Raw genomic sequence first — 25726 nt, 5'->3', positions numbered from 1 at the left:
TAGATGAATATGGATATTATATATTATATACATGGATTGGAGCCTTAATTAATTAGCAACGTTCGCCAGGAGTGACGAGACAATTTGTATATTCCGCTGTCGTTGTTCTGCTTTTGTTTTATCGCTAGTGGCGATGCCGATCTGTATTATAAGAAACCATTAGGATGTGATTGAAACAAATTCAGAGATTTAAATTTGAAAACTTGAAAATAAAGTTTCAACATGGCGCAAACGTTATCTAATTATGCTAAACAAATTGCCAGATTGAGTGCAAGAATATTTGGCGAGGTGGTCCGGCCGACACCGTCCCCCATGCTGAAAGTGGTGAAAATTTTTTCGGCAAAACCGTTGGACAAGCAGCCTGAATTTTACAATTATTACCCCAGACACGTCGAACTAACTTCACTTATGAAACGGCTGCGCTTTCTTGGACTCTACAGGTCTGCTGCCTGCTTAATTAATTAGTAGTTTTTAAAATAATTACAATTATAATCAGTGACGGATCTGCGTTCTAGGGGGGCCGTTGTGATCAATTTTTTAATTAAAGCCAGAAGAAGGATCGTTTTATGTGTAAAATCAACCCAAAAAGGTCAGTCACCATAAATCTTGCCCCTCCCTCCTGTGAAAATTTTGGTTTCCCCTATTAAATGTTTCTAGATACGCCACTAATTATAATTACCGATTAGTTAGTGAATTAATGATTGGTATCATTTTTAATACTAGTTTGTTTGTAGTGAATTAATTAATTTGAGAAGATAAAGTTAAAATAAATATTTCTCATTTATTTTGTTTGTCAATATATTACATATTTATTTAACTATTATGAATTATCATAAATTATGTGATTATTTTTGGTGTTTTTCATTTACATCTATGTTTCTAATAGTCTAATAGTCTTCTTATTGAATATTTATTGAAACTCTGAGGTCTAAAATGGAGTCTAAATCCTCAAAAATTTTTCTCACTGATTTGGGCTTTAATTGCATATTGCTAATCATTTAGTAGTGATTTATAACTTAATTTCAACTCATTGATTGCTTTTTTATAATAAACTGATTAATATTTTTCCAATATCAGAGATGAACACTTGGACTTTAAAGATGAAATGAAAAGGTTGAGAGCACTCAGAGGAAAGGTTAAACCAAAGAAAGGAGAGGGGAAGAGATCTCAGAAGAAAAAATAGTTTTTAATTATTCTTTGCATGAATCGTTGTTAATTTGGTTTTGTCTAGCAAAAAATATTAAGTCAAAATGTTATACATATACTATTGAAATATCTTGCATCGTTAATGAATATAAGGTTTCTACTCATAATAATTTTTTCAAAAATGAGCACTATACTACTGCTGTCACCAGCATTATTAATAACTCTGTTACTAATAATAGTGTTACAAATGATTCAAATGCAAACATTTTTTCATTTAAATAAAAAAAATTTGGTTAGGTTATTTCTCATTAAAGTTGAATAACCATCAATTTTATTTTGTTTGCTGTCCACCTTAATACAAATGTAAAATGCTGCTCATTCCTGGCGTTATATTAGTGATTTTTTGATATAAGCCAAATAGCAATTCACATTACACGCACAAAGTTCACGAGGAACTCATGCGATATCAATTTATAATGATGATTAACATACCTATATTTTGTGCCTATAAGTGTTAATACCTGTTAATTAATTAAACTCCGGTATTAATTAGGTATTATTAAATACATCGTGAATATGGCGCTCGTGTTTGTGTCTGTCTGTCTGTGTGTTATGTTCTACTGCATAGGTATCAATTACTTACTCATCACCTGTTTACACCGCTGGAGTAATCATTCTTTCTTCTTCCTTTTCATACATGCATTCAATCAATTTTTATTTCTTTTATTGTTATTCCCTTCGTTCGTTCGTTTGTTCATTCGTTCGTTCATTTGTTTGTCGGCTAATTTTTTTATTCGTTCGTAAATTAGGTTAGATAGTTTTGTCTGTTGTTCATCTATCTCATTATATATGCCTTTATTCATTTTCTTCTCTTTCACTCGCCATTTATGCGTCAGTCTATCTATCCCAATCATTTATTTATCCACTTTCTCGTTCATTCATCCATCCATCCATTATTAATCAGCATAATCGCACACGTGTACAAGTTTATTTTTACATAAATCACATACAAACGAACGTATGTGTGTGCATATATATATATATACATGTTTATATTATACAATATGTATATTATACAATATGTATGTATATATACAGATATATTGTGTGTTCTATATAAACTGCTTCTCGACAAATTTTCTTTCATGCTCAGCGTTTAGCACTGATTTTATGTAATGTTTGTTTGAATGAATGAATAAAATGATGATTAGATGGATGAATAAAATGATGGATCGAGAAATGCATGGATAAAAGAATTATAGAATGAGTGAGCCGAATTAGAAAGATTTATATAGCGAAGGGTGTAGTTATTAATTAAACAGTTTGTTGAATGGATAGAAAGATGAATGAAGTATTAATAAAAAAGAGAATGAATGAACGAATAAAGAGTGACTCCATCTATCTTATCATCTCATCACAATTTTCAAGAGAAAAATCAGATTAGCGTTGCGTTGAGATGAGATGAAATAAGCTTGATAATTTATATGTGCATGTATGTATGTGTATATAACACATGTACGTACATACACATAAGAAGCATACCTATATATTAACAGAGTTTTCGTTTGTTTATCCAGATTGAAGTGAACTAAATGTTTAGTGTTTGGTCAAATAAAACGTAAATATTAATAATTACATAAGTAAAATTTATAATAATGATTGCTGGAATAATATCATCAGCTGCAGCAATGGTAAATAATTTTGTGAAAAGTGCGTTTTTGTTGATTTTGCTAGCTCCAAATTCCTACCAAGGATTTAATCCATTGAGGAGTACCGATAACAAAGGTGAGTGCGAGTAAAACACACACACACGCACGCATATATAAGTTATTACAATTGTAATAGCCAAAGTTGTAAAAGGAATGAATAATGTAATTTCGAAAAAAAACGCTTCGAATCAGAATCGTGCCATCCGAAACAAATTAGTACAGCACGACAAAATTATGATTAAAATTATAACATCACCAACAAAAGCATCATCAACAAAAACATCATCAACAAAGACATCATCAACAAAAACATCATCAACAAAAACATCATCAGCATGAACACACACCACACCGGTTAGACCATTGACATCACAAGGATGATTAGCTGATTGGAATATAAATGAAGTCTCAAATACTTCATAGTAGTAGTAGCTGCTGTAGTAATAGTAGTAGTAAAAGTAGTGGCTGTAGTAGTAGTACTGTGAGTATTATTATTACTGTTGTTGTAGTAGTGGTGTAGCATTTGTAGTATTAGTAGTAGTAGAAGTAGCAGCAGTACTAGAAGTAGTAGTAATAGCAGCAGTAGTAGTAAAATAATGAAAATGACGACGCCCGCATGTTCCGAAATTGTATTTTATACTTAAGCTTGTTTAATGGTGAATTATTTTGCCGTTGGTTTTGCTATTTTTGGTGGCGTTTATATTGTTGCTGCTGTGTTGTTGATGTTGTTGTGTTTGTGTGGTTATAATTGAAATGTTTATAAGACAAAGACGGCTAGTCCTGTTATGTGCATGTTTTTATATATGTAAACATTGTAAGAAGTTACTTTTTGTTGTCTGGCTTGCACGTAATTTGTTAAATTCGTTGACTGTGTTGATTTAAAGACTCTACAGATGCAATCCATGCATCAATTAGTATATCATCACGTGATTAACAACGCAACACATACAACAACAGCATCGCATTAATGGCAGTACAATTTTTTGCTGTGTCTACTTATGCAATTAACAAAACAAGATCAATAATAACAACAACAAGATCGCAACAACAACAAGATCGCAACAACAACAACGATGTTCTTTTCAATCAAAAAAGTAAATTAGAGGGTGTGTCCGTATATTTAATACACATACACCCATACACACCCACGTATGTATAATGTATACATACATACATGGAGAGAGAGAGAGAAAGAGAAAGAAAGAACTGAAAAGAAAGTAGAAGAGAAAGAAATAGAACAGGATAATGAAGCATGACACGCAAACATACAACACACATACTTACGCATATATAAAAAGTATATATAATTTATACTTCTGAACTACCTCGTATTATTTTAATATTTTTTCATTTTTTTCTCACTAGTTTAGGGGTGGGCAAACTGCGGCCCGCGAGACTTTGTTCGCCATAAAAAAGGTTGGCAGCCAGACATTATGACCAAAAAAGAAACCACAAATCATAAAAAATTCATTCCCGGTGCTATTTATTCAAGTACATAGGCGGCCCTTCATAGGTAAAATAGTTCTCAATGCGGCCCTCACAGCAAAAAATTTGCCCACCCCTACTCTATTTTTACTTCTTTTCCTCCATCTAATCTCAATCGTCTTCTTCTTAATCTAGTTTTTCTTCAATTATCGCTTGGTCTGACTCTAGTTGTCTTAAACTTAATCCTTCTAAATTTGAATTAATTTGTTTTAATAAATATAAACGCTCTATTACTATTTCTTCTATTATCTTACCAGATTCTAAAACTCTTGATGTTTTTCACATGTTTCGTAGTCTAGGCTTTATCTTAGATTCTAGCATGTTTCTTTCTTCTCAGATTAATAGTGTTGCTAGAAGTTCTTATTTTCATCTACGTAGAATAAAAAACTTTTGCCTTTTCTTGACAATCCTACTCGTCTCCTTCTTGTTACTTTCTTAGTCTTATCCAATTGATTGATTATTGTATCTCGCTGTTGTATGGTCTTCCTGATTCTACACTCTGTCCTTTAAGTAAATCTTTTAACTCTGCTGCTCGTCTAGTTGCTCGTGAGAGAGCGAGAGCGAGAAAGGGAGAAAGGGAAGAAAGAGTATAATACTCACACACACATACACACGCACCACACACACACACACACACACACACACACACACACACACATAGAAAAGCATTTAAGCTGGAAACAGGCATTAGAAAATTTGTTGTTGGTATTTATACGTTGCTATGGCGATTTGAAGAACCAAGAATAAGAACCAAATACCATGAATATAATTTATTATTATTGTTATTACTTGTGGTTACTGTTGGTAGATTAAAACGTGATTATATTGGTGTCATTGAAACGTTATTTATTCCATAATAATTCCTATGGTGGTCCTTCACTTGATGATGATGATAGTGATTATGATGATGATGACGATGATGATGACGATGATGATGACGATAGTTGTTGTTGTTACTGGTAGTAGTAGCAGTAGTAGTAGCAGTAACAGTAGTAGTAGTAGGTGAATCTCGTGAGAATGATTGTATAGAGAGGGAGCAACAACTGACGCTGCATGTGATGATGAAGACGACGATGATGAAGACGGTGATGATGATGATGATCAGGAGAATGAAACACTCACGCTCTGATATGTTTTCGTTTTGTAATTTAATATCAAAGAAACCAAATTTTTTAATAACAGCAACGAATTATAATAAAAAGGATGAAGATGACGATAATAATAGTAATAATTATTATAATTATTATTAATTTTATTATTATTATTGACAGCTGACTTTTTTTATGCTCGTTTTCTGAGAACTTTCAGAATGGAGAGAATCTCGTTCGCGATGATAATGATGACGTTTCTAATTATTTTCGTCGTCGTTGTTGTTGTTGTTGATGATGATGATGGTGGTGATGATGATGGTAGTGATGATAATTTGTGTGTGTGTGTGCGTGTGTGTGTGTGTGTGCGTGTGTGTGTGTGTGAGAGCGCCTATTGTAAATAAACATTGACGCGTGTATGGTTGTTTGTGAGGTTTTGTTGCTTCACAGAACGATTGCTGTTTCTACTTCTCTCGTGAGAAATATTACGATGATGATGACGATTACGACGACGACGATGATGATGATGATTACGATGATACTGATGATGATACTGATGATGATACTGATGATGATACTGATGATGATACTGATGATGACGATGAAGTTAATGAGGAGGAGGAGGACGATGATGATGAGGATGTGTGAGATGATGATGACGTAGATAATAAAATTTCCGTTCGTGGTGGTAGTGGTCTTGTATATTCATGTATCAACAACATCAAACAACAACAACAACAACAGCAACATCAACAACATTAACAACAACAGCAACATCAACAACATCAACAACAACAGCAACATCAACAACAACAGCAAAAGCGACTAGGTAGGTAGGTAGGTAGGTAGGTAGGCAATGGCGCGTTAAATTGCGTTTTGTCATGTTGCGCTCGCGTTAATGTGATATATTTATATCGGCAGACACGTACAAACACACGCAATCGCAAACACACACACAAACAAACACACACACACACACACGGTTCTTAAGTATCTTGAAAGATGTTAGTTAATGGTTGTATACATTAAGCGATTATATAAATTTTTATTATCTAGAATTTATCAATGCCATCTTCATCATCGTTATCATCATCCTCATCATCTTCATCGTCATTTTCGTTGCTTTCATCATAACCATCATCATCAACACTAACACCAACAACGACATCATTATCATTACCTCTTCTTTCCTTTAGTTCCATTGAACAAAAGAGATTACAGGTTCCCCGCCACCAACTATAGTAAGTCTATTCACTCATTCATTCGTTCGTTCGTTCATTCATTCATTTGTTCATGCATTCATTCATTCATTCATTCATTCGTTCGTTCATTCATTCATTCATTCGTTCGCTCATTCATTCATTCATTCATTCATTCATTCATTCATTCATTCATTCATTCATTCATTCATTCATTCATTCATTCATTCACTCATTTATTGTCTCCAGATTTGGACCACCCTCGCATCATCCATTCTATCGACGATAAATTCGTGTTGCTAGGCAACAATGTCACTTTCCTCTGCCTGGCAACCGGTTACCAAGGACGTCACAACATCATCAACAACATCAACAACAGCATCATCAACAACAACATCAACAACAACATCAACAACAACATCAACAACAGCAATTTTGAGCATTTTGGCAGCAGGTTACTGAGATGGAGGATTGATGGCGAGGATGTTGACGACGGCATGGACGGAGTGCAGATTGTCAACATGCTTGTGGCCGAAGCTGGTGACGTCACTGATGATGACGTCAGTGAGGATGACGAGAAAAATGATGCTATCATTTATAATAATAATAACAACAACAACAACAATAACGATAATAATAGAGATAGTGTAGGTAACCGACAGGTCACTGTTCATTCGGCAATCAGAATCGATACGAATGTTCTATTCGGCGGTTATAAGGACGCTAATTCGAAACATTTCTACAACAACAACAATAATAATAATCCTGGAAACGATGATGTCATTTCATGGTTGGTGCAATGTTCGGTAGGCAGGGATAAAGACGACATGGGTGGTGCTGACGAGTCGACAGCTCATCTACACGTCTTCCAGAACCACAATGGTGGGTGGCTTTATCGTAGAGACGCACCAAATATTTGCCAGAAATTTTAATTCGACTGAGGTCATTTTAAAAGCCAAAATGTTGCAAATTTCGTTTAGGCCATCACTTCTTTGAATTCCAGAACAACGATTGCTGATTATTATTCTCGATAATTTGTTAATGTTATTACAGCATTCGTTGCTGCACTTACTACTGGTAGTTTGTCAGTTTGTGAGCAAATATGTAAGCATGCAATTGATGCTCAGATGTTTCTTTGTGATTGTTACGAGTTATTTGTTTGTGGTAATGGTGCTGATGGTTTTAAGATAGTGATGATGAAGAAGAAGACTATGATGGCGATGATTATTTAAATATGTAGATAATTAAGTAGCTGATGATTTATATTGAAAAAATGAGAATATTTAAATGAACAGCTATTACTGCTGCTACCACTACTACCACTACCACTACTACAATGATCGCATTATGTACGATAAGTCTTGAATGATTATACTGGGATGTGATGGTTGCATGACCAACTAAGCGACCTCATATTAATTAAGCAACACAGCTTTCATACATACATTTCATCCATGCGTTTTTTACAATCATTCTTTCATTCCTTTATTCACCCTTTTATTAATTCATCAACCCATCCATTCGTTCGTTCGTTCGTTCATGTGTTCCTTTCATTCGATACTTTTAATTTCGTAATTAAATCATCTGTATTGTCGTCATCATCATCATCATCATCATCATCGTCATCATCATCGTCATCATCATCATCATTTATAATCCCCGTCACTTTACATCAGGAGTCTTAAACATTAATCATAACATCGGATTATCTGCCTGCCTTGGTCCACCTCTTTATAACTTGACATCATTACCATCACCACTGACACTACCACCACTACTACTACCACCACTACTGCTGCTGCTGCTGCTGCTTTCAATACTACTACTACTTTCACTACTTTCAAGTTAATGCTGCCTCAATTTTTACAACCACTGCTTCTGCTTGCTGCTCCTACTTCTTTTTTTACAACGACGGCTACTGACTCCTGCTTCTACCACTATCGCCAATATTAATGACATGCTGCGTTCGCCACAACTGCGGCTGCGGCTGCTATCAACTCAGCCGTACGTGTAGAAACAAAGAGACAATGATTTCTCGATCCAAATGAATAACTACAAACAAGAATAATAAATAGTTGATAACAAAAATAAAAACAAAGGAATTAAATCCAAATAATGATAATAATAATGAACACTTGCAGCGCCATCTGGCCTCCCCCGCCTAATCCTCCAGCCAAGTATGAAGTCAGTGGAACGAAACAAACTCGTCGAACTCGTCTGCAAAGCTACCGGAAGTCAGCCTATTCAATATCGTTGGTACAAAAATTTATTTCCAGTTAAGGCGGGTAGCAACCAAAGATTAGAAACAACTCCGACAGGTTTGTACCGCTTCATCTTGTCCACACATCACGCGTTATAAATTAACAGGGCGGTCTTATGATGCAATTGCATTATTACAATTTAAAAAATCTTCTAGTGTTACTTGTTGTTCATGCTCTTTATAATGCTGCGTGTGAATGTTTCATTTCCATTCTCGAAGGTTCCCTCCTAATCCGCTCGAGTGAAAAGCTGGATGAAGGCAGGTACGTCTGTGAAGCTAGCAACCATGTTGGGGCCGTTTATTCCCACCAGGTTGACCTCTATGTTAAAGGTCAGATGGGCTTTATACGCGTCACACACACACGTTTTTGTATAGGTGTCTATTTCCATGCCCTACCATCATCCTATCATTCGTTGAGTTGAGAATTAAATTATTATTGTTGTAATTATAATTATATTATAATTATATTTTTATTATTTTTAGTAGCAGTAGTAGTAGTGCTGGCTGATTGTTTCAAATGAAATTGGTACTAATAGTACGAATGTACGAATGTGAGACTATTCAACCAGAAATATTTCCTTCATCATTTCTCTCTCTTTCTCTCTCTCTCTCTTTGTTTCTTTTTTTCTCTCTCTCTCACTTTGTTAATCTCTTTACTCTCTTTTTGTTAATCTCTCTCTCTCTTTTTCTATTTTATTCTTTCACATACATACAGATAATAGAGATACACACACACTCACACGCACACACACACACACACACACACACACATATATATATATATATATATATATATATATATATATATATATATATATATATATATATATATATATATGATTGCATATTACACATACATACACATATATACATACAAACGCTTATGTACACACACATAGAAGCATATACATACGTATATACAAACATTCATCTTTTTGTTTGCATATACGCGCATTTCAGCATTCAGGTTTTTTTCTTCTCACAACTTTACTAGGAATAATTGAAAAAATGTTACGCTAATATAAACAACAAACACATTCGTTCGTTCGTTCGTTCGTTCGTTCGTTCGTTCGTTCGTTCGTACGTTCATTCATTCGTTCATTCATTCGTTCATTCATTCATTCATTCATTCATTTTTTCTTTCATCCATCCACCCATCCATCCATCATAAATAATTGCCGATGCATCTTCTAACTAACGAAATTTTGACTGCTGTTGCTTTCCAGAACATCCATTATTGATATGTCGGTTGTCATCATCATCATCATCATCATCATCATAACCACGCCATCATCGTCGTCGTCATCATCACGGACATGTTGCCTTGGGTTATGTAGCGAAACCATGCCAAAAGACGCTTGAATATGCACACAGGCATTAAGATGAATCACATTAACTTACATCTTATCACGCGATTACATTAAATTATTTCATCATAATTAAATTACCTCATAATTAAATGACGTCATAATTGCATTACACCTTAATACGTATTATAAATTATACGGATATTTTCTCTACGTCTTGAACCAATTATGATACAAAAACATTCATTCATTCATTCATCCAATCATTCATCCATTCATTCATTCATTCATTCAACCATTTTTTCTTTCTTTCTTTTTTTCATTCCTCACACACACACATACGCACACACACACACACACACACAGACTGGTTTTTAGAATAATAACGATAATGGTGATGAGATGGAGAGGGGTTCATATTTATCGGCGAGATTAATTTCGGACTATTTCATTACATTATTATTTGTAGTATTGCTACCCTTATTATTATTATTATTATCATTATTATTTTTATTATTATTTATTTTTTCTTTATATGTTTGAATTAAACGTGAATGAAGGAACGAACGAACGAATGAAGGAAAGAAAGAACGAACGGATGGATGGATGGATGGATGACTGATTGAAAGAATGAATGAACTGATGAATGGATCAAACAAATTCGATGGTTAAACGAAAGAACGCATTGATGAATGGTCCATATTTTCTTAATGGTTATTTTAAGGAAAAGTTCACATCATCCATTTCCACTGTTGTTCTCATCACCATCATCATCGTCGTCATCACCATCATCATCGTCTTCGTCATCATCGCCATCATTCTCACCATCACTATCATTGTCATCATCATCATCATTTCTGTTTTCTTCATCACCGTATGATAATTCACATTTATGTAATATTCATTTAACGACTGCTGGCGATATATTCTTCTGAAGCCGGCCATTTTATAGCGTTGAGATGTCCACCAGAGCTCACGTGTGTGATCGTTAGGAGATTTTTTATTAAAAATTTCATTCACCATTCTTTCATGGCTAAAATTTTATATCTTCATCATCACCATCATCATCACCATCACCATCTTCACCATCATCATCACCATCATCATCACCATCATCACCATCATCATCAACATCATCATCGCCATCATCATCCGTTTCTTGGCCGGCCATCAAAGCTTTCATCAGCAGAGCATTGCGCGTTTCATTGTGTTTTAATAGTTAAGAATCGTTGTTTTGTTTCTGAGTTGATGATTTGAAGGGATGGGGAGAAGACCTCTCCTCCCCCTCACAACGTACTCCATACAACAGATCGCCGGATTCCACCGAATGTCGTCATTCATCCGGATTCAGTTGAAATCAATCCGGCAGATTCGACTAATATCTCGTGCACGGCCAGTGGATCCCCGCCTCCTACCATTAAATGGCTTCTTAACGAGGTGGAAGTCACCGACGATGTTTTGGTCGACAGTCTTGACCTTTCAAGAGTTCATCTACTTATCAGAAACGCTCAGCAATCTGCAACGTACAAATGTCTTGCCAGGTCGGAGTTGGGCAATGTTGAGAAGGAGGTCTTCGTCAATGTTAAAAGTTAGTTGGACATTTTAATTCTTCATTTCCACTTTCTGCTCCTTTCGATTGCGCGAATGTAATGAAATAAAGTTTTTCATATCAAATGAAGATTCAGTTTGAACGAAATTTTTCAATTCATTAAAAATAAATCCCAAGGTCCGCCAAGTCCGCCAACGAACTTGATGTTGCACGACGTCACAGCCACCTCGGCTCGCCTCACGTGGACCGCACCCGCCACCGCCCGCCACCACATCGTCCAGTACAAACCGAAGTACGACGACACCGTCCTCTACATGACCATCCACAACGTGGCCACTGCGGAGGTCGCCATCAACAGTTTGAAGCCCCACACCATGTACGACTTCCGTGTGGCTGCCGTCAACGAAGTTGGCCTCAGTCACTACAGCAACTCGTTCTATGGCACGACAGCAGAATCAGGTCAGCACCAATGATAACAACAATAACATTAATAATATTCTTCGTTTTATGTGAGGCCATGTTTGCTTCATCCTCCTACCATTCGTCCTTACTATCTCCAGATTCACCATCATCATAATTTTTTCCTCATCACTGCCATAACTATGATAATGATCATCACCATTACCTTCATCATCATTTTCACAATCATCATTTTCATCCACTAGCACCATCATCATCACCGGAGAATGTGAAAGCAAAATGTATCAGTTCCGGGAAGTTGGCCGTCTTCTGGGACGAACCAAAGACACCAAATGGTGTCATCCTGGTCTGTAATTATGAAATTATTCAAACTAACATTTTGTTTACAATTTTCTCATGAAAATTTCTCATCAGCAAGGAACAGGCAAGCACGCAAACAACGAATCACAGACACACTGCGTGCTAAAGGGCATGATATTTTTGCATTCTAACCGGGTCAATGCCGGCAGCAGCACTGCCAGGCATCTTAACCACCGCGCAACTAAATTATAATAATATTATAATATTATATGACGTCACGCAGGGCTACAAAATCCTGTACACTCAGGCGAACAACCCCGAACTGCCCCAGCACCTCTGGACTGTGCACTCGGTGGAGAACACGCGCCTAACTACGATTAGTAACTTACTGGATAGCAAGAAGTATTTGATATGCGTGCAGGCCTACAACGGCGTCGGTGATGGGCCACTGTCCATTCCTATTGCCGTTGTGACTAAAATCGGAGGTACTTTTCAAGTTTCCAACTGAGTTTTGTTCCTTCATTTTTTTTTAGAATTCATACGTTCCATTTATATTCACACATATGTTCATTAGTTATAATTCAATCTGCTGTTGTGTCGCTGTCACCCTGTTTGAATGCAAGCTGATCTTCAGTGTAGCTGGGAATGAATGATTCTATGCATTACGCTCATGCGTCCTTCAAATGGCAAACTATTTATTTATTTATTATTATTTTGCTTTATATTATTATTATTATTATTATGTTTGATTTTTATTTTAATTTAGTTTTGGAGACAGAAGGAATATTTGAAAGTTAGTGGACGGAAATTTTTTTGGAAGTTGTTAAATTTTTAATTCAGGCAACAAATTCATCCCTCCGCTGTATCAGTGCATCAGTTGAACTCATATTTATATGAAAATTTTGCTGGATAAAATGAACTTAGGCTGCCAGGTGGTGTAGTGGTTGAGTTGCCTGGCACTGGTCTGGATGCGAGTGGGATCGAATGCAAGAGATCTCCACCTACCGCATGCAATGTATGCGGTGTAGCGACTCACTTTCTTTCTGCTAACTTTGGAAATATTTTCTACGCGCAGAATAGCGAAATTGGATTTTAAATTGGTAATAATGAACTAATAAATGGGTTAATACATAGGATAAAAAATTCTGATTTCGATTTGAAAAATTCTTAAAACCGATGATTTCAAATATTATTATCTTATTTTTATTAATAATTCAAATTATAAACTGTTATATTGAAGGGAACTTTGGTAAGATATAATAATAATAATAATAATAACATTACAATTATTATTATTATTATTTGTGTTAGATTTTTTTATATTTTCTTTGTAACGTAATATCCCTGGGGTATAACGTTTGATGAAACAAGACAGCCATGTCTATTCTTGAAATAATAATATTACTTAAATTATTATTTTATCGAATAATAATAATAATCGCCATAATTATTATTATTATTGTTGTTGTTGTTTGTTATTATCGTTCCTGTAGTTGTTTTTATGTTAACTCTCTGAAGTTAAAATGTTGCAATGAATGATGGATCCACACATCAATCAATTCATTTCTTCACTCATTCCTTCATTCATTCATTCATTCACTCATTTATGCGTTCATTCATTCATTTGTTCGCTTATTCGTACATTCGCTCAATTACTCACTTATCCAATTTTTAGGTGGCCTATCAGTTCTTTTCATCCATCCATCTATTCATTTAACATTTATTCAATCTATCTCTAGATTGAATATTATATATATATATATAAATAATGTATATATACATATATATTATATGATATTCTTATATACACTCGTACATGAATACTTAAGTAGTATTTAAATACCTCCTCCGGCATTTAAACTACTTAATTAATTAAATAGCTGTATTCAGACGGCATTTAATAACCTTGGGATAGTAATTAACAAATTTTAATTACTTTGACGAAATGTTCAATTTCCGTCACCTCTTCTCTGCTGTGTAAAAATGAAATTGGGCTGTAAATCTTTTACTAACCGTGTAACTTGCATCAAATGAAGGTAGCCTGGTATTTAGACGATGTTTTAATTATTTGTAGACAGTATTTTAAAACTTATGGTATCTAAATACTATTTAAATATTGAATTTTGGAATTTTTACTGTGTATTTACAGAGTATTCAAATACTCAACTTTTGAGTAATATATGTATGTATATATATATATATATTTACATATTCTATAAATTCTACCGAATGTTTGGCGTTAACATATTAACGCCAAACATTCGGTAAAATTTATAGAATATTGTAAAAATTATGGTCTATTACCAACATATATATATATATATTATATATTATATATATATATATATATTATATATATAATATATATATATTATATATATATATATATATATAACCTAATGTGGCCTACTTCTGTTTTTTATGCTTCACTTTCAGCATTGTTTTATGCTGTCTTAATGGTCTTTCCATTTTATTTAGTAGTTCGTGTGTGTGTGTGCGTGTGCGTATTTATTCATATTTTTGTTCATGTGTGCATGGGAATCAGTATTAATTAACAAAAGCTATTTTTTTGCAGCATAAAATTTCAGTAAATTACATTTCACTTATTACAACAAATCACACTACGCTACTTACATTAATTGACATGACACTAATTGCATTAATCGACATTACGCTAATTACATTAATCGACATAACAATAATTGCACCCGCCCACCAGCCCCGCAACAGCCAACCAACTTTCAAGGAGAGGCAACTGGTCCAACCACGATCCAGCTAACATGGGATCCTACCAATAATTCTATTGGTATCTATTTTAATCATCGTAATAAAAAATTTTAATAATAATATCAATAATAATAATAAAAATAAAAGGTTATGAATTATACATCGTCGACTCACGCCTACGCAAGAACCAACGGATCTCCGTTAGCCAATCAGAACGGAGCTACCATTTGGATAATCTCGTCCCGGACACTACCTACCATATGAGATTGACAGCTCGTTACCTAAACACTGCAGAGATGGGCGGTCCAGGGAGGAACGATAATATGGAAGGTCCTAGTACTCCGATCATTCAAGTTACAACTCCGGATTTTGGTTAGTGAAAGAAATAATACTTTATTTTTCACTTCTTTAAAAGTAATTTTAGTGCGGTGTAGTGGCAACACAATTGCGCTAAAACAGCAAAGCGTATTCAAAAAACAAAAGCTAAACATCTAAAAACAGTCATGGTCGTTAAAAAATACTGAAAAACGTATCGCCGATACAATATCGACGATAGAGATACTTCAATATTAACAACCCTTACAACAAAAACATCAAAATCAACACTTGAGCAACATCGCCAGAAAACAAACACCACACAACAGTTCCAGAAGAGCCAGCCAAATTATCATTGAAAACCATCAACTCGACAAGCGTGTATGTTCAATGGAAACATCCAGCCAATCACCTTCAAGGGGTCATTAAGGGTTATAAGGTCTGGCCACTATCATCTTATTCATCATCCTCATCTTCATCATCCTCGTCTTCATCATCCTCGTCTTCATCATCACCACCACCACAACCATCTTTATAGATCACAGCAACCCCACTAAATTCATCCCTACCCACAATTACGAAAGAAACATCTGACGTAACGGAAGCAATTGTAACTGGATTGAAACACGAAACTACTTATCAATTTCATGTTGTGGCTTTCACTAAGAAAGGTGATGGAACTGTCGGGAAGATGAAGAAAGTTAAAACTAAAGGAGAGGGTAAGATATGATAATGATGGTGTGAATGTGATGATGATGACAGCCATCATAATCATCACCAGTACCAGCACCTCCACAAAACATGAAAGTATCGATAAAGGAGGACTACACGGCTCTCGTTACATGGAGCAAACCGCCGATCAGCTTGGATGGCTACAAAATCGCGTACTCCGTGGCGGGAGATAGTGATGTTGAGGAGAGGAGAGTTGACGGTGATAAGACCATGTTCATCACGGCCTCCCTACGTTAGTCATCTGCTCATTGGTTATATCAGGGGTAGGTCAGGGTGGGCAAAATTTTGGTGGTCCACGAGGCCTTGTTCGCCAAAAAAGGGTCGTCAGCCACCAGATATTATGACCAAAAAAAGAGCCACAAATCTTAAAAAATTTCTCACTCGAATCGAAAAAATTTGCTGTTTAAGTATATGTGCGGCCCTACAAAAGTAAAATTAAAATAGTTCTCGGTGGGGTCCTCACAGCAAAAAGTTTTCCCACCCCAGGGTTATGTTTATGTTATATGATGTAAATGTTTCAACCAATCAAAATCGCCGTAACAAAACTCACAAAAACTTTGAACTAATCAGAGAAAGGATCAGATTATGAATTCAGAGTATCGGCCAGGAATAAAGTTGATTACGGAGAGCCATCTATCGTCAGCGTTAAAACCCCTGATGCAAGTTTGTGACGCTGTAATGCATAAATGTATTCACATTTGATCCGATAAAATCTTGATTAATTGAATGTGACGCAATTTAATTAAACTTATAAAGAGCCAATAGGGTCACCGCTCAACTTTACGGCCGTCTGGGTCGGCGGGTCATCCTTGAAGTTGTCATGGCAACCACCTCATAAACAGGACAGGAACGGAAAAATAGTGATGTACCAGGTGCAGTATCAGAAGAGAACCAACATGAGAGACGATTTCTTCCTGAACACCACACATCAGTCTATGCAAATAAGTAAGGGATTGGTATTTTGTTTGCGTGGGGTGCTTACATTTTTTCTTTCTGTTGTTTTTTGCAGTTGTTGACAAAATTGTGTTCACGAGTCTCACATAATTTTGTTGCAAATTATTCATATTTTACTTGAATACTCAATCACTGCTTAGTTTAAAAATAAATAATTACGATTTCTAAAAATAGATGGCCTCGACCCGAACAGCGACTACTTTTTCCAGATAAGGGCCTACTCGAGCAAGGGTCCCGGGCCGTGGAGCATCAAGTTGCCATTCAGGACCTTGACTGGATGTAAGTTCAGTTGGATGGCCCTCTAACTATTATTATTTTCAGTCGGTGTAGTTGTAACCCAAATAATATCAATGGCCATCCTTCCTAATCACCAGCCTACCTACCTCCACCATCCAACCTGCAAGTCCAACAACTATCGCCATCATCGATGGACATTTCGTGGGACCCTCTAGATTTAGGCGGGAATAATAACTTTGGCGGGAATAATAATTATGGCGGGCATAATAATCTTGGTGGTTATTTGAGGTATCAGTTGTTCTACAGCATGTTCGCGCTGGATGATGTTGACGAGTGGACCAAGTTGGTATTAACGAATGAATGAATGAATGAATGATGAATGAATGAATGAATGATAAAAGAATAAATTTGATATGTTAATTCAGTTGTTTAGTTAATTGTTTGATTGGTTTATGCTACGTTGTTTGATGCTGTTTATTTGCACCCAACTCATCAAAGAACTGAGACTGACTCGACACGAGCGATAATAGAGGGCTTGGAACCAAATAATGGTTATGCATTCAGAGTTCGCGCCATCACTAACGACGGCCTGATTGGCAATCTATCTGAAGTCGTATATTCAAATAAGTTGGAACAGGGTTAGTACCATTAATTATGCAAATTTATTCATAAAAGTGCGAAATATTTAGTTCATTTGCATTTGTCAAACTATGCACAACTATGCACGCGTCTGCAGATCATCCTGACGCCGTGCAAGAATTTAAAGTGAAATCCCAAACAAGTAGGTCTCTAACCTTGGAGTGGAAACCCCCGAGAAAGCCAGGGGTCTACAAATATAACGTTGGTTCCCACTTCTGTTTACATTAGGAATCACTGCAATTAATATAATGATAATAACGACCCCCTCTTCTGCCACCTCACGTCCCAGATCTTGTTCGAAGGCCGCAAAACTTTCAAAAACTCGCTGGACCAACTCGAAACTTTCATCGACCCACAAAGGGACGCAAAAGTATCGAAAGAGGACCGACAACTACTTCTGGATTCCCTGGTACCGAATACTCTCTACTTTGTTAACATCTCTACTAAATTTATTGACGGTAAGACAGGCCCATCACTGCAACTGAGAGCCGAAACCTACGTGGACGGTGATTGGCTGATTTGATTTTCTCGTTATTACCAATTATTCATTTCAGTTTAATACATTTATGAATATTCATTAACTTTTTCAAAACCCATGAATCATGCATGAAATTAAGTGATGCATTAATATACAACGTGGAAATATTTTAGCTCCTCCCCCCTTTGAAAGGCCCCACCTCATACATATCCTGTCCGACTCTGTTGTCACGGTGAGGTTATACGGAGCCTCAGAGAAGCACGGACCAATCACGCACTATCACGTCATTGTTGTCCTGGATACTGGGGAACAAAGAACCCCTGATGACTATACTCCCGAAGAGGTGATGATGATGATGATGTTGTGATGACGATGATGGGGATGGGGTGATGATTAAAAGATAAATTTCGATTAAATAACCAGTTGAGAAATAAAGGATCACCATCCTCATCATCGAGCAAGTCCGCCTGGATTGCCGCAGTATTTGAAAAGAGTGTTCCGGCAGAAATGAAATTAGGAGATGGACAGAAAGTAGGGATGGGCGGTTTTATAAATCGGCCACTGAAAGCTGAAGAATTGTACAGAGTGTTTGTCAGGGCTTTCGTCTCTAACAACGTTAGTTTAGTATTGATGACGATGATTGTTGTGATGATGATGATGAAAACGACAACGATGATGAGTGTGATGAAGAAGAAGAAGATGACGATAAAGATGATTGTCAACGCTGTTAGCATAAATACACATCACCATCAACACATCACCATCAACATCATGGTCTCCGCAGAAGTACAGATCGTCACCATTCTCCCACCTCATCTCAACTAACCACCAAACTATGATGGGCATTGCAATGATGCCAGAAAACATCAACAACAACATCATCAACAACAACAACAACAACAACAAATACTCAATTGATTTGTTGTACATAGTTGCTCCAATATGTGGGGCTGTTGTTCTCATACTGCTCTGTATACTCTTGACACTCTTCATTAGGTTGGGATGATGATAATGATGTTGTTGGTGATAGTAATGATGTTGGTGATGGTAATGATGTTGGTGCTGATGATGATGATGACTGAAGGTCATAGGAGGTCAGAAGTATTTGTATGGACAACCAATCATTCATTCATTCTTCATCAGTATAACTACTTTTGATTTTGACATCATCACCACCACCACCATCGTCGTCATCGTCACCATCGTCGTCAGGCGAAGAACTTCCGCCAACAACAACAACAACAAAACATCAACAACTCAGCAACACATTTCAGACGCTAACAAATCACTACTACGCAACAACAACAAAGCTGTGACGTCACCATCATCACTGACGTCATCTTCGTCGTCGTCATCACCACGAGATCCGGTCGAGTTGAGGAGGATGCACTTCCTGACACCAGGTTGAACGACGATGTTGACGTTAATTACTGATGATGATGATGGTGGTGGTGATGATGATGATGGTGATGATGATGATGGTGATGATGATGGTGGTGATGATGATGATGGTGATGATGATGGTGGTGATGATGATGATGGTGATGATGATGATGGTGGTGATGATGATGGTGGTGATGATGATGATGGTGATGATGATGATAGTGATGATGATGGTGGTGATGATGATAACAGCTATGTCCAGTCACCCACCAATCGCGATCAGTGAATTTGCTAGTCACGTGAACAGGATGAAGTTAAACGGTGGTCATCTTTTCTCATTGGTCAGTTATTTGTGGGCATTTGAATGTATGATATTAACATGGCAACCAAACGATCAACTATGCCTAATGGTATTTTACTTATAATATTCATTCTACGTCTCCTTCACTGTTTCTTGCGTATGAATAATTTTACTCTACTTTGACTTACAGTTTCGTAATCCATTTTGCTTAGTTCTTGTGAAATTCTTTCTGCATCTACTTCCATTCTACTTCGCTTGTACTTTTCGACTCGCCATACAGTCGCTGAAACAGTTCAAGACGATGCGCCAAATATTTGAATAAATATAACTAAATTGTTATTTTTAGGAAAAACCATTTTAACTTCAGTTTTACTTGCGGAGAATTCATTCTAATTTAATTTTATTTCTACATTTCAAAATCGAAATCAATACTTTTATCTAATCATTTTACATTCATTTTTATTTATTCTTGAGTAAAATATCACTGCAATTATGTCTTTACTGGACATCTCATGAATAAATTAGCATAAATTATGATTCACTAACGGACCAATCACAGGAGTATGAGAGCATTGACCCCGCCCAGCAATTTACCTGGGAGTCATCTTCAATGGAGTGCAACAAACACAAAAATAGATATGCTAATGTTGTGGCCTACGATGTCTCTAGAGTTATTTTGAAGTTAGTTAACCACCGACATCATCGGCATCACCACCACCATCGTCACCACCACCACCATCATCACCATCATCATCGTCAGACCGATAGATGGAGTGGCCGACAGCGACTACATCAACGCCAACTACATGGACGGCTACAAAAAACATAACGCCTACATTGCTACACAGGTGGTCATGATGATGATGATGAAGTTTTTGTTATTGGTGATGATGATGATGAAGGCGGTGATGATGTTGATGATGATGTTAGGGCCCACTTCCGGAAACATTTGACGATTTTTGGCGAATGGTCTGGCAGGAAGGAAGTGACGTCATTGTTATGGTCACCAAGCTTGAGGAAAGAAATAGGGTTGGTTGAATTTCATGTTTTTATTACATTACTGTCTCAGTTTTTATTGGTTTGTGTTTTAAAGTCTTGATATGCTTTCATTGTTTGTTATTCAACGCCATTTATGCGCAAATCGTCTAACCAATCAACTTCATTCTCACAAATCTTTCAGCCATTCTTATCCATTTGCGTAAATCATTCGACCAATCACATTACTCAACATAAATCATTCAGCTAATCAAATTCATTTCCACAAATCTTCCAACCAATGATAGATCAAATGCAACCAGTACTGGCCAATGAGAGGTTCTGAAATGTTCGGAGATATCGAGGTTGTACTCATGGAGTCTGTTGAACTGGCTCACTACACAATAAGAACGCTACACATTACTAAGGTGCCCACAATGATGATGATGATGTGATGTTTTACACCTAGTCAGCGTTTAATTGGAAGTAAATTAGAATCTTTAAATGCTAAACTTCTTTGAAAGCGAATGTCGCAATCTAATGTTTTATTTTAACTAGGAAAATCTAATTTTTTTTTGCCACAAACAGCTTATTCGAGTGTTTATAATGGGATGGATTGGGGATTGATACAACTCAGGTATAAAATGAAGGTAATAACAATAACGTAATTTTTTATTTCAACCAATCACAGACGAGCAATTCAAATCCAGCCGAGCCAATAGGAAGAAGGGAAATCAAACACTACCAATACACGTCGTGGCCCGATCATGGCATCCCGGATGAATGCACGACCTTCATAATGTTCGTCGAAAAGGTCAAATCTCATCATCACCATCTTCAACAACAACATCACGTGTCGTCTGGAGGACCTGTTGTCGTTCATTGCAGGTTAGTGGATGGATGGATGAATGAATGAATATATGGATGGATAGACGTTATTGTTTGCCTGGTAATTTAGATTAATAAAGCAATTGAGTAGATGATTTATTCAACTAGTAGTGAATGAAGGAATAGATACAAAATGAACGAACGAACGAACAAACGAATGAATGAATGAATGAATGAATGAATGAATGAATGAATGAATGAATGAATGAATGAATGAATGAATGAATGAATGAACCGTTCGTGAAAATAGTGCAGGAGTAGGAAGAACGGGCGTATACATCGTCGTTGATTCCATGATCGAGAGAATAAACGACCACACCAACAGCAGCAGCAGCAGCAGCGCCACAATAGACATATATGGCCATACAACATGTCTCAGGTCGCAGCGTAACTACACAGTGCAAACTGAAGATCAGTACATTTTTATACACGAGGTATTGAGGGAGTACCTAAGCATGATACCTCGCACTGAGGTCCAGGCCAGGCATCTCTACAGTCACTTGCAGGCTCTATTGACCAAACGCGTCTCTGGTGTCGGTGCTGATGTTACAGATTTGCAGCTGGAGTTTCGAGTGAGTGAGTTTAGGGAATGGAAATTTGTTTAAATATTTTCTGTTCTTTTTCGTTCGTTCATTCGTTTTTTCGTTCATTCATTTGTTTGTTCGTTCGTTCGTTCATTCATTTGTTTGTTCGTTCGTTCGTTCATTTATTTGTTTGTCTATTCATAAATCCATCTATTCATTCATCCGTCGCCAGAAACTGAACCAAATAAAACTGAGCAACAACTTATGCAAGACAACAAGTTCACTTTTAGTCTGCAACAAACATAAGAACAGATCGGTTCATATACTGCCATGTAAGTTTGTTTGTTTGTTTGTTTGCTTGCTTTGATGTACCAATATATGTTCAACCATAAGTTAAATAAAATATTAGGTTGGTTCGAAAAGAATGTTACTTAATTTTGTTCATAGTTATGTTAACTTTTTCAAATTTTTGGCAATTTTTTTAAAATTCTGCCCCCCTTAAATATTCAGACGAATCATCGCGTGTATGTTTGCTGCCAATCAGAGGCGTTGAAGGTTCGGATTACATCAATGCAAACTTCGTTGACGTTTGTGGCTTCATTTCTTTCATTTATTATCATCAAATTTTTGTCTCTGAGTTACAAATAAATTTATTATCATTATGATTATCAATGGACGAGCTAACGCAGACGGTCGGCGCACTGTCATTCGCATAGTTATTGCCCACTGACCTGGATCGAATGCCGTCTGCCTTAGGAAACTGAAAACCTAACACACTCCAAACCTCACGTCTCTATGCCTTTCTACTTTGTGTTTTTTTCATGTTGTCAGAAGGTTATATATAAAAAAGGTAACATACACACACATCCCTACTGACTGCCAGGGTTATCGCAACAAAAGATCATATATAGCAACTCAAGGTCCAATGCTTGAGACGACGGAAGATTTCTGGCGCATGATCTGGGAGCACAACTCCACTATCATCGTCGTACTCACTAAAATTAGGGAGATAGGCAGAGTTAGTGGATAGATGGATGGATGAATGAATGAGGAAATTGATGAATGAGTGAATGGATAGATGGATGATGAATGAGTTAATAAGTAAATAAGTGGATGGTTATATATTAGAGTGAAATATATATTTCGTGGCTGGCTGGATAGATGATCAATGTTATCGCCATCATAGTTTTATCTAGTGTCATCTTCATTATCATCAACAACAACATCATCATCCTCATCAACAACAACATCATCATCATCATCTTTGCTATCATCATAATCAGGATCAGTACCATCAGTATTGGCCTGGTGACAGATCGGCCCGTTATCAATATTATGTGGTGGACCCGATGGCCGAGTACAACATGCCCCAATACATTTTGAGAGAGTTCAAGGTCACCGATGCCAGGGTTAGTGCCCTTGTCTCATTTTAACTGTTCACTGGTCTGATGAAAACATCCCGCTTCAACAATTAACATAATTCGCTAATCGATACCAACACGGACAAATAAAAAAGGACGGCCAATCACGAACTATCCGTCAATTCCAATTCACTGATTGGCCAGAAGTCGGAGTGCCCCAGAGTGGAGAGGTCTTCATTGATTTCATTGGTCAGGTGCACAAGACCAAGGAACAATTCGGACAGGATGGACCAATCACTGTTCATTGCTGGTCGGTTGTTGTTGATTGGTTGGCTGTTTGTTCGATTTGTTAAAATGTGATTTATTGCTACCATTAACGTCATCATTGCCCTCATCACCTTCGTCATCGTTAACCTACCGATCAACCAACCAACCAACCAACCAACCAATCAACCAACTAACCAACCAACCAAACAACCAAACAGCACAGGAACGGGTCGAACGGGGGTCTTTATATGTTTGAGTTACGTTCTTGATAGGATGAGAATGGAGGGAGTCGTTGACATCTTCACAACTGTCAAGCTACTCAGACAACAACGAATTGCCATGGTTGCCAACGAGGTTTGTTGCTAATATATTTTATAGTACTCCAAAATTTTTGAATTTCGATAAATTCGCTTCACTTTAAATATTAAATTATGAAATATCTGATTGAACATTTTGTTGATTCAGGAGCAGTATGCATTCTCTTACAGATCTGCTCTCGAGTACTTGGGTTCATTTGATCATTATGCCACTTAAATACGCACATGCACTGTTGTTCACTTTTTAAAATCATTTGTTTTAGCATCTTATTTTATTTTTTACTTTGAATACGTCGTTCTACATGAATTTAAAAAATTTTCAGATGATTTTGAAATGATTTTTGCGAATTTGTTATAATTTTGGTATTTTTGCGAATTTGTTATAATTTTGGTAATTTTTTATCGAATTTTTAAAATAATTGTTGAACTTTATATTATATATGATGCGAATTTGTAGCTTATTAGTTTGGAAATTAAGCATACCTATACATAGTTTTTGTTCGTTTTTCGTGTGTTTCTCTCGTGTGTTTCTCGTTAAATGTTTCATTTTTATCTCTTTCTATTTTGTGTTTTTTATTAAATTTTTGTTTGTCTAAATTTATAACATTTCAAAACGTTCAAATAAATGACCAGGTGATGTGTGGTGGTTAAAGTTTAGTGGTATTTATATTGACACTGGCTGATTCAGACAACTTTGGCGAAAACTGAAAATATTATAATTAGAAAAAGGAAAATGCCAAATTATTAATGTTCATGTTAATAAACTTAAAATTTCCGAAATCTCAAATTGGATTTCAGGCTTTTCAAGTTTCCTTCCCGGTTCTTCCATCTACATTTTCACATTCAAAAAATAACTCGAACTAAAGTTCTAGTTCCTTTACACATAATGATAACTATTCGGTCGATTCAAGATACTATATACCAAAAACGTCTTGATTTCCACCACTAAATTATACATTTTTCTGCTCAGTAGATTGTGTACTATTATAGTCTACATGAATCTGGAAACAACTACCAGCTTGCTTCACTAGATCAGCGCCACATTCCCTAAAATTGTTTAATTAAAGTGCGTAGATCATAATGGCAACTACTCGTGTTTAAAAACTGAATTTTACTGACTTTCATTAGCAGCATTACTCGCAACGACCCCTCCTATATTTCGTCA

At 36.2% G+C, this 25726-nt stretch overlaps 3 protein-coding genes across 3 annotated transcripts; all 3 read left to right on the top strand.

Moving 5' to 3' along the window:
* Positions 1–222: 222 nt before the first annotated feature.
* HELRODRAFT_175474 (hypothetical protein) lies at positions 223–1183 on the top strand (the record flags this gene model as incomplete). The annotated part of the gene is made up of 2 exons (XM_009022895.1): positions 223–440; positions 1078–1183. 2 exons carry the CDS (start codon positions 223–225, stop codon positions 1181–1183), a joined length of 324 nt encoding a protein of 107 aa, XP_009021143.1.
* A 1651-nt stretch (positions 1184–2834) lies between these two features.
* HELRODRAFT_175473 (hypothetical protein) lies at positions 2835–13559 on the top strand (the record flags this gene model as incomplete). Its single annotated transcript, XM_009022894.1, has 13 exons — positions 2835–2931; positions 6625–6669; positions 6877–7509; positions 8769–8945; positions 9107–9198; positions 10561–10564; positions 11504–11782; positions 11921–12202; positions 12409–12509; positions 12578–12658; positions 12747–12948; positions 13230–13256; positions 13396–13559. The coding sequence occupies 13 exons, from the start codon at positions 2835–2837 to the stop codon at positions 13557–13559; spliced, it is 2184 nt and encodes a 727-aa protein (XP_009021142.1).
* Positions 13560–15450: 1891 nt separating this feature from the next.
* Positions 15451–25345, top strand: HELRODRAFT_192507 (hypothetical protein; the record flags this gene model as incomplete). Its single annotated transcript, XM_009022893.1, has 30 exons — positions 15451–15562; positions 15835–15944; positions 16044–16224; positions 16287–16469; positions 16808–16900; positions 16994–17182; positions 17366–17470; positions 17566–17770; positions 17927–18066; positions 18165–18268; positions 18357–18573; positions 18719–18888; positions 18969–19160; positions 19330–19541; positions 19758–19948; positions 20181–20269; positions 20789–20910; positions 20990–21077; positions 21160–21258; positions 21513–21632; positions 21896–22092; positions 22343–22664; positions 22849–22948; positions 23127–23203; positions 23500–23634; positions 23900–24025; positions 24133–24287; positions 24463–24598; positions 24710–24917; positions 24949–25345. 29 exons carry the CDS (start codon positions 15451–15453, stop codon positions 24776–24778), a joined length of 4239 nt encoding a protein of 1412 aa, XP_009021141.1. The 3' UTR covers positions 24779–24917; positions 24949–25345.
* Between the last annotated feature and the right edge of the window lie 381 nt (positions 25346–25726).

The sequence above is a fragment of the Helobdella robusta genome (genome assembly GCF_000326865.2).
Source record: "Helobdella robusta unplaced genomic scaffold HELROscaffold_33, whole genome shotgun sequence".
NCBI classification, from domain to species: Eukaryota; Metazoa; Annelida; class Clitellata; order Rhynchobdellida; family Glossiphoniidae; genus Helobdella; species Helobdella robusta.
Note: the sequence above shows the minus strand (reverse complement) of the source record. Positions and strands in the feature narration are given on the sequence as shown.